At 43.9% G+C, this 14,830-nt stretch overlaps 1 protein-coding gene across 2 annotated transcripts; it reads right to left on the reverse strand.

Annotated features, from left to right (window-relative positions):
* Nucleotides 1-3,714: 3,714 nt before the first annotated feature.
* PPP1R14D (protein phosphatase 1 regulatory inhibitor subunit 14D) lies at nt 3,715-9,353 on the reverse strand. 2 transcript variants are annotated; one of them, XR_014947135.1, is made up of 4 exons: nt 8,967-9,275; nt 6,179-6,274; nt 5,929-6,016; nt 3,715-4,501 (listed from the first exon to the last, which is right to left on the reverse strand). XR_014947135.1 is itself a non-coding variant. In XM_015864457.3 (4 exons), exons 1-4 carry the CDS (start codon nt 9,147-9,149, stop codon nt 4,421-4,423), a joined length of 393 nt encoding a protein of 130 aa, XP_015719943.3. In that variant the 5' UTR covers nt 9,150-9,353; the 3' UTR covers nt 3,715-4,420. The 2 variants fall into 2 exon arrangements, 1 of the variants encoding a protein (XP_015719943.3); XM_015864457.3 differs by having other exon boundaries at nt 5,929-5,961; nt 8,967-9,353.
* Between the last annotated feature and the right edge of the window lie 5,477 nt (nt 9,354-14,830).

The following is a 14,830-nucleotide window of genomic DNA, read 5'->3' on the forward strand; positions in this document are numbered from 1 at the left end:
GAAAATATGAAGGATCATGGAAAAACACTTCTGTGGTGTTGCTGGGCTGGTGCAGGGGTGTTGTGCTCCAGTGATGGTTACTCTGCCTTGATGAGCAGTGTTGCTTATATATTTGAAATGAAGAATAATTTTTAAAGATAATTTGCTACAGCTGCACTTTGTTGTGACCAGCAGTGACTGTGCCTAAGTTGGAAGTAGTCTTTGGAAGCAGCACGCTAATCTGGAAAAAGTGTATGTTACTATGAATGTGAGGTTTGGCTTTGATTATTAGTTGTAAATGCTGTATGTGTGATTATTTTCTTACCTGGCTATGAGAGAATCTCAGTGTACTATGCTTGTATACCACCCAGGGCTAGTCCAGATGCATGTGACATGTGCCAGTGGCTGTAGTACCCAGAACTGTTTGAAGTACATGATTAAACTTTCCTGAAATCAGCACTAATATCCCATCAGGGTGAGCTCTTCCAAGACTATAGCACGACTTGAGACAGCTGTCTAAGGCTGACAAATTCCAGGAGTGTCCGAACAAAAGGTTTGCTTTTGACAGAGAGTTTCCACTTGATCTTGCCTGTCTGGTTTAACACTGCCATTCCCAGCTGTCTGCCCTGCCCCTGTGCAGGTCATTGCCTCTGTAAGTGAGCTGACAAAACAGTGTTTGCCTGCACATTAGCTGGCCAGAGCACAGTAAATACCTTAAGCTGCATCCAAAGGTGGATTTGTGCTAATATGCTGGACTGGATCAGGAGTTTCAGCAGCAACCTTTATCAGACAACTTGGTGTGGTAATATTTCTGGTTAACACAGTGAGAAATTGCTAGCATATCTGACAGTGCTGGCTAAACTCATTGTTAGGAAGGGATGGTGAAACCTAATTCACTGAAGCACAGACTGTTAGAGGAAAGAACATCCTTCGCAAGTGCCTTAACTTTAGAACAGTCAGGAGGGAAAAGTACTGAATTGTTCTGATGCAAGAGCTCACAATGAATCCTGTGTTACACAAGATCTAAGTAGATACTTACTGTCCTGAGGAGTTTGAAGTCTTAAAAATGAAGACTTTTCTGGCGGTTCTGGCTTCATGTCATTGTGGGTATGATGCTTTCTTTGTTGTTATTTGACCAGGGCAGTTAGTGATGACAGCAAGACGACCCACTGAGTATTTTGTCTCAGGTTAAATCCTTTGTGTTTTTCATGTGCAGAAGATGTAAACAGCTCTCCAAGACTGATCCACTCCTTTGGCTTCAGCCTTCCCAAGGTTCTTTCCAAGCAGATAATAGGCAAATTGATTGTTGTTTTACAGCTTTTTTTTTTTTTTTTTTTTCTTGTTATCTATGAGCTGGTGATTTACTTGAAACAGCTTAAATGTTTCATCCACCACAGCACAACTTGAATTCCTTGTGCTCCACTGTGAGTCCACCGAGCCCTGCCCTGTGTTCATCAATAATAAAGCAACAGGTAACAGCCTGAAGCAGCTTATTTAGTTTCCTGGATTGGTTTCTGTGGGTTCATCCCAAGGAATCCAGAAACGTAACCAGCCCAATACCTGAAATAGAACTTAGTCATACATGGGAGACTCACACACATGCTGACTCTTTCACTGCCCTGTCACTAATGGACATTTTTGTGGCTGCTGAGCTTTCTGCATGTAATTGGCCATTTTAGTGGCTGGCCAATCACTTTCCCCTTGTAAAGCCATCCCCACTGTAGCTTGTGCATCCATGCAAAAGAAGCAGGAGGGTGATCTCAATCAGTTGTCTTCAGAAGCACAATTACTCCTCTTTCCAAATGACAGATTGTTATTGTGTGACCTTTAACTGGTCAGTGCACACATAACTGTGTTGCACACACCTTGACCTTGGCCCTGAAAAGGTACTGGTAAAGCAGCAAAGGTAGTGGTAAACCATCAGCTCCTCACTGGGAGGATCAACCTCAGTGACAGCCATTCAAGGACTGAAGAGAGTTTGGTATCTAATAGAATCTGTTTGTTTCCTTCATTGTTGCATGCTATAAGGAAATAAGACCATTTTCTCTCAAAGCGTTTTGTACATGAAATATCAAAAGTAGTTTCCTCCCCAGCAAAAATTCAAGCTCATGCTAACAGATGAGTTTGAAATCAGATTAGTTCACAAAGAGAGGTCTTAGATAAACTGCATTAATTTGCTATTGCTTTGGTTCATACAGGTGTGCTTTGCCTTAACTGTTGTAACAAGTGTGTCCAAATATAGCTGCCTGAATAATTTTAAGGGGAATGTAAGAGTAGCTCGTAGTAAATGGAAAATGATGTGAAGGTTATTTTATGCACCTTCTTGAAATTTTGATTAGAAAAACACATGAAATTTCACATGTTCTAAATTATCTTAGTATAATCAAGAGGCAAAAGTTACCTGAAAGATACTTTCCATCCATGCTACTTGCAAACCAAATGTTGCAGCCTTATGCTAGTAGTGTGATGGTGAAGAGAAGGTTGACTGGAAGCTGTTTGTAAACAAAATGTACTTCAGTCTGTCCTTAAATGCTGAGAGCAGCTACAAAGTAAATAAAAGCAAGTTCGACTTCTTCCTTTCAAGAACTAATCCCAAAGTTGTTCTGCCTTATGCTGTTGTTTTTCTTTTCTGCCAGAGATGAGAAATCAGTAACACTGGCTACATCTTCTTGCTTTGTATTCTGTTGTATCTTTGTGTTTGCCTGAAGTGTGCTCTTGTGCTGTAGTAATGTTTTGATATGCTGGAAAAACTGCATATCACAGGGGCTAGAGCTCACTCAGTTTTCTGCTGATGGAAGAGAATACACAAAGACAACTTCTACTCAAGCAGAGTTCTAAAAGCTGCTTTTTTTCCCCCCTGGATTCTACATCCACCTTTAAAGTACGGAAAAAAAAAAAAAAAAAAAAAAAAAAATTCTTTCCATCACTCCAAATTGAGCAAGTACAGAATTAACTCCCTGCATGGAGAAAAATCTGTCTCTTGTGTCAGAGAAATGGCCCTACAGGTATTTGTGCTGTCACAGCTCAGAAGAATAAAAGCTTCTTTATGGAATATGTAATTAATCTGGACATCTGTGAACTTGCACTGCAGCAAATGACAGCTATAGTGTAGGACACAGCTCAGTGGCCTGTCCACCAGGATCTTTCACCTGAACTTCTGTTCAAACCTATTCTGTGATGTTAACAGTGCTCAGAGCTCTTTGGCACTATGCTGCTTTCTTTTCTTGAGAGCTGTGATTCGTCAGTGTCAGCAGGTGCAAACCTGGACTGTATATTTTTGTTGTTTTTCTTACAAATTGGAGACTTGGTAGGCAGGCATGTCCTGTCAACCTCATATCAAGCCAAACTATGTGCATGCCCCTGGGTACATATTGGTACATAGCAGTCCTTCCAGATGCAACTCAGCAACTCATCTCTTGTGTTTGAGTGGCAGGCATGAGAGCATAGGGACATAATGTGAGAGACTGCTCTGCTTAAGTAGTCATCCTCCATTTGATGTCTTAGTTCCCTGCAACACGTGTCAAGTTACCGACTTGCTGAGAGCCTGGATGTAGTTTCCTCTGTGTTTTTCCAGCCACACATTAGTTATAGCCTGAAGAGTTTATGCAGCAAGGCTGTGTCCTACTTTAATTTGTGAGACCTACCTGTCTGTGAAAGACTTGCTGCTTAGAAGCAGGTATGTTTTCAGTTCAGCTTTCTGTAGTGTCTAAAAAGAGAGCAATTTGAGGCAGCACATAGCTGATCTTCTCTGTTTTAATATACAAAATAAGTATTTTACAATGTCTTTTTAAATGGTGAGAAAAATCATTTCCAGGCTTCACTCCTGTAGAAGATGCTTCCAAATCATCAAGTTCTAAATTCTGCAAAGACCAGATGCACTGGAATGTTTTCCTTTGATCCTACCGTATATTTTCTGTTGAACCTTCATGGCTAACAGAGGCTTAATAAGATCTACAAAGTACAAGCCATGCTGTAGAGCCAGGTATGGCAGTAACAGGCAAAAGATCGCAGTTGGGTCCCAGCCAGACTTGAAACCAGGTGCAGCTTTACAGTAATCAACTTTCCATGTTGATGAAGGAGTGATAACCAGGGCCTTGTTTTCCTTGTGGTGGATGGAAAGAAGGAAGTTTTATGTGCTCTTGAGAACTGTATTTGATGCTCCCAAGCCAGCTTGGAAATTCCTAGAAGAAACTAAAGGAAGGACATCTTGTCCTGTTATCCAGGTTAAAATGCCCTTTGAGAATCAGGAAAACATACAGCTTAGCCTTCTTCTTTGCATGTAGATCTGGAAGGAGTGGAGACTTCAAGCCACTGGTACAAAGTTCACAAACTCGGTCATGTTTCTTAATAACAAAATGCTAAATGTATTCTGAAGTGATCTTGCTGATCTGTTTTTTATGGGGAAGACACATTTTTCCTTGTGGCCAAAGTTGGATGTCCCTTACTGGTGAGGTAACCTCTTCTGCGGATTGGTGATTCTCCGGAGACCTTTCAATCGACTGAGCAATTCTGTAATGAAGTCCTACAGTAAGAATTGTAGGAAGAAGGATGTTAATTCCATTTTTCACTGGCCCAAAGAGTACTATGTCTTTTACATTATTCTCACGTTTTTCTTCATGCTGAACAGAAACCAGGATTTTGACATACACTAAGCAAATGCATCTTCTAGCTTAGGAACTGGAACCTTTTGATGGCTGAACAGAACAGCGTTTAAAAACCCTTCTTTTTTCTTTCCCTGGCTTCCTCTAGAGCAGCCATGTTTGCTTTTTTTCCCCCCTCCTGCAACAGCTAGCCTGCCTTCTTCCCAGTGCCTGCTTGTTCCACCTTTAGGTGACCTCAAGATGTTGTTATCTCACGCTCCCTTGCTTCCCATTGCCACAATAACCTCCTGCCCACTCCTGCTGCCCTCCCAATGTAGGGCAAAGCACGCTGTCCCTCTTCTTGCTTCCTTGCTGAACCTGTGAAGCTTCATGTAGGGGATTGCAAACCTCACTGGATCAATGCCAGTTCTACAAGGAAGTGGCTGGCAGAGAAGGGGGTGGAGCAGGACACACGTAAGACTAATGATAACCTGGAGCAGGGGTTGAGGATTGGCAGGCCAGGTAGTTGAGCAGTTAATGGAGATAAACCCCATTGCTGACACAGCCAAGCACTATGGACCAAACTGGGTCATCTTGTTATTCCAAACAGAAATCTAAGCAACTATTCTGACTTCTTGATATTCAGGTTATGCTCTCCACTCCAGTAGATTAAAAGAGTTTAAACAGTATTAAATTGTTTTATTTAACATTATACTAAAAATAAACACTCTTGGTTCACAGAGACCAGGAATTGTTCACACTGTAAATTCTTTTTTATTAGCTAGCTCTTGATTTGTTTATTTGTAATTATTAGTGCTATAATGGATCTATTGCCACTCTAGTCTAGTTGGACTAGATGATCTTAGAGGTCTCTTCTAACCTTAACAATTCTGTGACTCTCTGTGACTTGTGCAAACTTTGCCCTCTCCAGTGCAAGTAGCATCACAGTAAAGGCAGCACTGTAAAGGCATTTGTCTCACTTTCTGTATGTTTGTCATTGTGCAGCTAAACTGAAAGGCTGGATAAGGCATTTAGATTGACTAAAAACATCTGAGCACAATGTTCACCTGCAATGCATGCGACTGAATCAGGGATGGGGGACTCTGCACACTGCAACATATGGGGAAGGCAATAGCTGTCTGATGCCTGTGCCACCCAGCAGAATAGTGGGCTCTGTTCCTTTGAATACAGGGACAGTTAATGATGTTTCCTTAACTCCCTAACTCAAAATTGAGACATGTAAAGTGCACAGGGGGGAAAAGTGTGTGTAAAACTAGCATAAGGGGTCACTGCTCAACAACAATCTGTACGAACAAACACACTCTTAGAGCACAGCATAATATATGTATGTCAGTGGTGCTTGACTCACCTCTGTTGGGCTGGAGCACTCATGGAGGATTTCCTGAAAGCCAAGGAGAAATCATTTCAATATTTCATAAGTTGACCCTTCCCTCCAGCTGCAAAAAGAATGTATAATCTTGCTATTCGTGACTGGCTACAAGACATAGGGAAGCAGCATTCATTAGAGCGTGCATAATTTTCAACAACCCAGACACCACTGCTATGCTGTGTTATACCAGCAGTTCCTATTTTGAAGTTACCAAGTTCCTCTGTCTGACCTGTAGTTTTAATTTCTGTTCTTCATTAGGGACTTCCAGGAGATCTTCAAGGTCAATTACTGGCCCAGGAACTTCTGCATCCGTTTTCTCTCTTAGCTAAAAAGAAGAAAATGAAAACCAACATAGTTCATAAACCCTCAAACTTAAGAACTTTATAGACCATCTGAAGAACTGAGAATCTGAGAAGAAACTAGTTACAAGAAAACCACACTGCAAAGCTGACATTGACACAAATCATCTCAAAATAAGGAGGTTCCTACCAAGAGGAGGTGTATTCCAGCCCTTCTGTGGTGGATGCACACATATTGATTCATCATCTGCTCCCACCTCAACACTTGATCCCTGCTCAGGGATCACGATCTGTGATGGGAACACCTTTTCAAGAATATCCAATGTCAGTTGCTAACTGCAATGTAGTGTAATCCAGCTTAGGACAACCTACTTCTGCAAAGAGTGCATGTAAAGTGTTCAAACAGAAGCTGGTCAGGTTCAATCTTTAAGAGGTACTACAAATACAAGGAGATTTTAAGCTTTCTGGCTCCATACATTCACATGGGTAGTAGTTATACTATGGATTTTTGCAGTAATGAAGAAGCAAACAGCTGTACTTTTGAAAGGCATAACTTATTATTTATCAGCTTTCTCTAATAGGAATGGGGGGATATAATATAGATTTAATGTAAGAGAGACCGACAAGCTTTGGTGGTAGGAGTCTCAGCACAAGTGAATGTTATTTAGGAACACTTGTGAGCTTGGCCACAGGTACATTTTAGCTTCACAAACCCCTACAAGATTGTAAGGCGGGCTGCTGTTTCCAATGTAGTTGCAAAACGAACCTTTAACAACACAACACTAGTGACATTTTGTCACAGTACTCAGCAGAGTAAGGATAATGAGTGAACAATGCAGCACCTAATATAGACCCCTGTAAAACATTAACCAATAAGGACAGTATTTACAGGAAAATAAAAGAACTGTTTCCCATCAGTCTCTGACACGATGCCAGAGAGGAAGCAGAAAAGCAGTAGGAGATCAGCTTTGTTACACACCTGACTTAACAACTAAGAACAAAATAGTTGCACACACTGTACTGTGACCCATACAGCATTTCTTCATAAAAGTAATAGTTTTCACATGACTATTTAGATAACAGGTGTTAATCTGGTTTAAGTAGGGACTGTGGTCCAGCTTCAAAGTGCAGGGAAAGGTATTGAAAACCCAAACTGTCACCCAAGTCTAAGTTTTGTTGTGAAAAGCCTCATGGCAGTAAATAGCATAGCAATCAGATTATCTGTATTGGGAGATTATGTTGGATCTAATCTTGCTGGCAGTTGACCCTGCAGTGCCATTTATTCCGGCTGTCATGTGGGTTTCTGGAAGACATGGATCCAGAGAAGCCCAAGCTAACAGGGCTAACTAAATCAACTTACTAAATCATTGTAGTATTAACAATCTCTGATGTGGATCATCATTGCAGGATGTAGTTCCTATCAGGAATGTCTTAGTATGACCTGGTACACCAGGGAGTCGCTAAAACTGTTGTGCTGGAGTGGTGCTAGCAAAGGCAATCTATTTGCAATCTGCTCTCATTGCGTTATGTTACTGGTGGTATCAAGAAATGCCTCACATCTATCTCAAAAAAAACACCCTCTCTGAACTAATATTTTAAAGCTACAGCCATTACCCAAAGGGCAAAAGGTCCCGTTGCTCAAAGCAGCTGCTATTCTCCTTGCTCATTTCCTCAGAACTATTGTGTCCCTTTTGCTTAGTCCTTCAAGTTGTGAGCATCAGTAGGACTCCGAATTCACTCTTTTTGCTGGTTCCATAAATGCAGATATAATAAATGAATACGTATTTTAAGATGGAAATGAGATTGTCTCCTATCTCCTCCCTCAGACATTGCCTATCAGGAACACTTGTTTCCTCTTAGAGCACAGTGGTATTCTGGGGTGGCTAGAACCATTTCCCCTTGGGGAACTTGGATAGATGAAATCTGCAGGCTTCTTCATAGCAGCCTTGAGGTGCTTGCACTTAACTTTATAATGGTGTTAAATTGAGAGATTCCAGTAAAACCAAATAAAATAAAAGCAGAGTTAGCACCATCTTGACTGACAGGATGAAATAGAGGAAATGGCTCCAGTCCTTTTAAAGCTACATAAACCTCAATGGTAAAAGCAGACATTTCTGACATGAGAAGGCTGGAGGGAGCATTTTGCTAGGCAGGTCCAGCCCAAGATAGTTATGTAACCAAATTTCCAAGGAATGCCAGGGTCTAACCTGCCTCCAAAGGGGCAAATGTATGTTCATCATCTCAGGCCAGTTCCCACACTGAGAAGTACTTCCAGAAACATCACATATCCTGCACCATTCAGGCACTGGATCTAGTTGCTCCCAAGTCTCCTGGTTTGACAACTCTTAGATACATAGGAAAAAAGTAGGACTGACCATTGCTGGTGCCAACAAAAATGCAGGCCAGGAAGGCTGCTCTGGGGAGTTGTGTAATTTGAGCATGTGTTTTGTTTTTCTTCCCCTGCTGCCAGTAGCATGTCCAGCATCTGTAAATACAGCTTTGTCCTCGGTGCCTCAGGATAAAGTCACAAAGTTATGGCCAAAGGGATGAAGGATGCAATGAATACCTCAAACCCAGCTAGCTCAGGTACTGCAAGCAGTAAAACTGATGGCAAGGATCTATTTGCAGTAAGCTGAGCAAACACACCTCTACCCCTGCGCACAGCCTCTCACCCCATTCCCCTAACAAGCAAGGAGCTGGTTTGCCCCAGCTACTCACCGGGTACTGATAAAGCTCCTGCAGCCGGGCATTGATCCACTCCTCCAGGTCTAGCCAACGCTGTAGGTCTTTGCGGTTGTACTTTATGGTTAGCTTGCCCAGTCTCCTGTGTGATGATTCTTCCCCAGGTTTCTCTGGAGTCTCAAAAGTCACTCGGGGCAACGCACTGGAGTTGCTGGCCATCCTTACCACTTCCTCCTCCTTATCCCTGGATGCTCTCCTCTGTCTTGTAATGCGTGTCTCCCTGCAGCTCCTGGCTCACTGCATGAGCCACTCGTGGATGCTGAAGGCAGGCAGCATTGGTGATGCCAGAGCGCAGTGGCAGGTGCTGTAGGCAGGGTTACCCGAGCAGGTTCTTGGGTTTCACTGTGGGCCCTGCTGATGAGCGGGAAGGGAGGGGAGATGGCTTGGTGTAATAACATCTGCTGTTAAAATAAGCCAAGTGAAGCAGGGAACCGATGAACAAAGGTTGTTAATATTTAACATACGTCAGCTCCATGAAGCAGCAGGAGGTGGGGAAGAGAAGGTTTTGAATTACCTTTCCTACAGGTGTGACTGACGTGTGTGTGTACATCCAATGGACTGATCCACTCTTTTACAAGGACGAGAATGCCAGGTCAGTGGTGTTACAAGCCAAACTCAGAATCAGCGCTCCCAATTTAGCCTTTTCCACAGTCTGTAGTTTTCTTCCAGCTTTCTGTAAAACTTTTGTGTAGGAAAGCTCGTGACCTGAATTTGAGGTCATCTGATCAAGGCATTTCTGCAATAAAACAAGTCAGCTGTGCTTTTATTAAAAAAATAAAATAGAGCTATATGGTTTGTACAGCTGTACATAGTGTGGCAAAGTACTGCAGGTTAATGGATAAAGCATTATCTCCTTCTCATAAAAAAGGTAGCTGTAGATGGTAAATAGGTCCATCTGCTGAAGCATTGTAAACTGGTAAAAGGGTGTTTATTACCACTGTTTAGTTTACGATCTCTTTCTTACTAGAAGAGGGGTTAAAGGTCTGCAACATTATTGCCCTGTCTTATGTTATGGCACATGGGCAGCGTAGTTCAGAGGGACAGAAATCAGACCAGACTTGTTTGTGCAGTGCCAGTGTCCCCTAGATGCTGTGTCACACTCCTTTATCCACCCATCTCCAGAGCCCTTCCATGACCTACTGCAGACACTGCTCCAAACCAATTCATTCCATCACAAAGCACATCAGCAGTTCCAGTCCCACGGGCAATATAGGAAAAGAAGATATGCCAGTGCTGGCCTCCTCTGGACACTGCACCAAGTCCCCCGTCACAGCCACATCACTGTGCCCAGGGGGACAGCAGTAACTGGCCAACAGCAAGTCCTACATAGGCCACTAAGAAAATGGTGTAATCCAGCCCTTCTTTTTCCCTACGTTTGAACAAACCCGAAGATTTTCTTACAGAAAATCTCACAGAATTCTGATTCTGAAGCTTGCTTCAGCACCATTACAGGGAAGGATAAAGTATACCTAAAGATGGTATCCTTGTTCCCTGCTTTTTCAGACAGCCTAAAGCTTGCATTCAGGAGACAGCTGTTGGGAAATTAATTTACTAAGCTTTCCTCACTACTTGATTGTATTCCCTCTCCAGTCTCACCCTGGAAGCTGTCTTATTTACACCAAAATTGCCCAGAAAAATCGATACCATGAAAAACTGGGATCATATTCCCTGAGGAGAGATTCTTAACAGTTAAAAGCATTCCAAAACCCTTCAAACATCTTCTGACACATTTACAACTATTGACTTTTCAGAGGTTAATAGGCAGACTGACCACACAGTAAATCTGAACCAAAGGACACGCTCTGCCCAGGCATCAGTTGTCTCCAAACAGAAACACCCTATCCTGGTGTTCAAAGACTGACATCTCCCCTTTATTCCTACTGCCCCAGACACTGACAGATTTTTCTGAGGGAAGGGCACTAAGACCAGGAAAAGCAGTTGAAACAAAACCTACAGTGATCGAAGATTCCAGCAAAAACCACCCTTCTCCCAGGTCCCATACAGCCCCCATAACTCCCCCCCCCCCCCCCCCCCCCCAACTCTAAATGGGCTGAGTCAAATTGATGAAGCAAGAGATAGATGTGGAGAAGAGGGGAACACCTGGCTCTAATGCCTGCTCTGCAAGCAGCTGTTACTTGTAACTTCATTCAAGTGCAAGCTACAGGCTGAGATAAGGCATGTGAGAAGGCCATGGGCAATCTCACTGCAATGCTTGCACTTTGTCAACAAAGCAATAAGCATGGTGCCCTGGTGCTGCCTGGGTCAGCCACAGGGGAATGCCAGAGGCCTTTCAGGATAGCTGCAAGCCAAAGGAAGCAGCCTCACAGGATGTTTGCTATGCCACTCAGGATTATACGTGCTTAGTCATGAATTCTTTATTACGAGAAGCTGGAGATACAGAAATGTTCACAGATAAAGTAGGGCTCCTCCGGTAATAAGCTAATTGAATCAATCATTAAACAAGAGGAAGAAGTGCAAAGACTATGTGTGAAAGCACCCTGCAAAGGCGCGGTGCTGGCTTCAGGGCACAGCACCAGGCATCCCATGCAGAGCAGGACATGAGGCTGGTTCTCTGCAGGTAGGCTGCATCCCCATGGGTGTACAGCCACTTCCTGCACACGTGCCCTAAGAGAGGAGTTTTGTCTCTGAAAGGAGCAGAGTGGGATTTAATTCTACAGAGGAAGGCTTCTGTGAAGGCTCAGGGCCTGGGTCAGGGAGAACTGAATGCTTGTACTGCAGTGCCAAGCAGCTGTGACACCAGGGCATGAGTGCTCCAGTTAGGCTCCTCTCCTCTTGGAGCTGATCACCTCCATCTGCAGCTGGGACTGATGATGGTGTTTCTCCTTCTCTGCAAGTCGATGGCTTTTATACACCTTCAATAATTCATCAGGGCTCCAGCTCTTCTTTCTGGAGAAGCAGATTGGCTTCTTTTCCTTGAGTCCCAGAGGAAAATTTTCCTTCCAATCATCCAGAAGCCACTCTTTGCCTGCTTTAGAAAATAATCACTTTCCCTGTGGTTACAAACATGGTAGTTATCACAAATTAAGCCAGGAAAGGCAGCAGAGGTGACTGTACCAACATGAGGTTGACACCACAAGGTAAGGATGTGCTGCAACCTCTTGCGGGCAGGGGTAGGCACAGGAATGACCCCCGCCTCTCAAAGCTTAGGTGAAGCTGACAGTCAGGTTCCAAATGGATTATATCAGGATCTCTGAAAAATCCATCTGTGTTGTTTTCTTGCTCTATCTCTCATACTGCTTTGCACTTCCCCTACAGAAGGAGACCTGCAGTGCTGAAAGTGTGATAGGTGTTTTCATGTGAGCACTTCAATAGCAAAGTTGGAGGCAAGAGAAGCAGTAGCTGAAAGATGAAGGGAATTCTTCTTGTTCCCCAACCTGCTTACAGCATTTCAGGCTGTCCGTATAGTTCTTGTACCAAGAAGTGTGTTATGACACAACTACCTCCAAGGGGTGCTAGGGACCTGCTGGGAAATCTCCATCCCCAGACGTGAGGCACAGTGATGTGCAGAGAAAGCACTGGCAGATGGCTTGTCTGCGACTGTCGAGGGGCTGTGGCTGCTGGGAGAAGGAGGAGCCCTAGACACCGACACAGCCCAGCAAGAACAGCTGAGGATGCCTCTGGGGACTTCAATGGGAGTTGTTAAACTTCTGCTTCCTGCCTACTGGAGGCTCTTTGCTTCACAAAAGGGGTCATTTCCATACCTATCTCCCTGTAAAAACCTAGCACAGGCATGGCAAAAATGCAGATGCTTTCTGGCCTAGCTAGTTCCAGCACAATTTCATGTTCCTTTCTGAGGCTCCTGCCCTTTACACCTTACCGTGACTAGCAACAGTAAAATAAGAGCCTGAGCGCCACACAGGACGCAGACAGGAACTTCCCCAAAGAAACAACACACTCTCTTTGTGGTGCCCTCCTCACAGCTGCCCTTGAAGCAGTGGGAAAGGCTCTGCTGAGGACTCAGCAGCCTGTCATCCTTTCCCTGGCTGCATTCCGCAGGACGGGTTGTTAGTCACGGCCTGTGAGATTCCTCCCTGTCTCCTTCCCTTGCCACATCTTTGTGCCGTCACTTGTATCCGGGTCTCGCCCCTAAACCACACCAGGAGGTTTAACCTGAGGCAAATATGACAAAACAAGCAAGCAAGCAAACCTGTCTCCCCAGCATCAGGTACACACAGAGCGGTTCCCAGATAAAGCCAGGCAGAGTGGAGCCATCTGCAGCAGCCTGCGTGCTGTTGGGAAGCCATTGCAAGCTGTGGTGCCACTTGGCTGAGCAAAGAGTACCTGGAGCAAGTCCTCCTTGTTTGTTTGCCTGCCTGGGTCTACACCTCACGGCAGCCAGGTGCCCAGAGGTACTGGGGTCCCCACAGAGGTTACATCAAGGCTGGTGACATAGGCTCCTGTGTGGTTTACTGCAAGCCGTGCATGTCAAAGAGCTGCAGTGATCCTGGTCAAATATTAAGCCACTGTGTAGTTTAACCCCCCAGCTGAATAATTATTACTGCAGAGCTAAGAGCAGGTGCTCCTTGGCCCATGAAAGACAAACAGTAACCATGACTCACTGTGTCAGGACCACTTTTAAAACACTCCCAAGCCATAAAATCACACAGCCTGCTTTCTCTTCATGCTAATATGAGTAACACACAGCCCAGCTGGAGTCATGTGGAATAATTCATTTGGCAGAAGATGAGGCCTGAGTTGGGAGCTCTGGGCTCAGAGCAGGTCCTGAGTTGGAAGGAGATATGCTGCATTGGAGAGAGGTTTCCAGCAGAATTCCTTGGTCCTGGGGCCGTCCTCACTTAAAAGAGTCATTACTGGAGCTGTCCAGAAAACAAAACAAAACAAACTAACCCACAACAGGTATATTCACTAATGCTGCTGGCACTGAAGTGGAATGCATCACTCCTACATCGAAGGACAAAACCTGCGATGCTTAAGAGTCTAATGAACAAGCCATATTCATCTGCCAAGCAGAAGTGGGTCACGTTTTCATAATATAAAGAATATTAAAAGTAAGGTCACTTTTTTAGGAAATCATCATAGGAATTTTAGCTGGGGGCTGCTCAGCTGAAAATAGCAGAGAGAACTATCCATAAAAGATGTACTGATCCTGTGTGACCTGATCTGTGTGTTCCTGCTGCAGTAGGGGGAATGGACTAGATGATCTTTCGAGGTGCATCCCATCCCTGACATTCACTGATTCTGTGATTCAATGAACCATACTCGTATGATCCTAAGATGTATTTAGCAGTGGGTTCCCAGCAGAGAGAGAGATCCCTGGTGATACATGTTTTAACCTATGGTCTGTAATTTTGCAACAGTCTTAACAATTATAAAACAACAACAACAACAAAGCCCTGAATCTGGAAAATGCTCAGGAAAAAAAAAAGCCACTAAGATAACGGAGGTGAAATGGAGGCTAAGCCATAAAGAAGTGATTGAAAGCTCGTGGCAGGTTTGTACTAGCAGAACGAAGGTGTGATTTTACTGAAGAAAATAGGAAATAAGCTTCTGAAATTAAAGGACAGCAATGCAAAAAAAAAAAAAAAGAAATGAATGTGAAGTAACATTGAAACCCTTTAGGGTGAGCACGGAAAAGCCTGCAATGGGAGACTGGTACAGACTTCTAATGGGAGTAAAGGAGATTAAACCCCACTCCCCTGCAGGCTAGATCAGTTTAGGCTGAATCACTTTATGAAGGGGCTTACTCATTCCACACACATTGAAAAAAAGGGAGGGGGGGGGGGGGGGGGGGGACTGAGTGCCTCAGGCGGTGCAGAACAAAAGGAGACAATCCTGGCGTTGTTTGATTTCTCCAGCAT

This window comes from Coturnix japonica, chromosome 5 (genome assembly GCF_054131305.1).
Source record: "Coturnix japonica strain WE chromosome 5, WE-NBRP24, whole genome shotgun sequence".
NCBI lineage: Eukaryota > Metazoa > Chordata > Aves > Galliformes > Phasianidae > Coturnix > Coturnix japonica.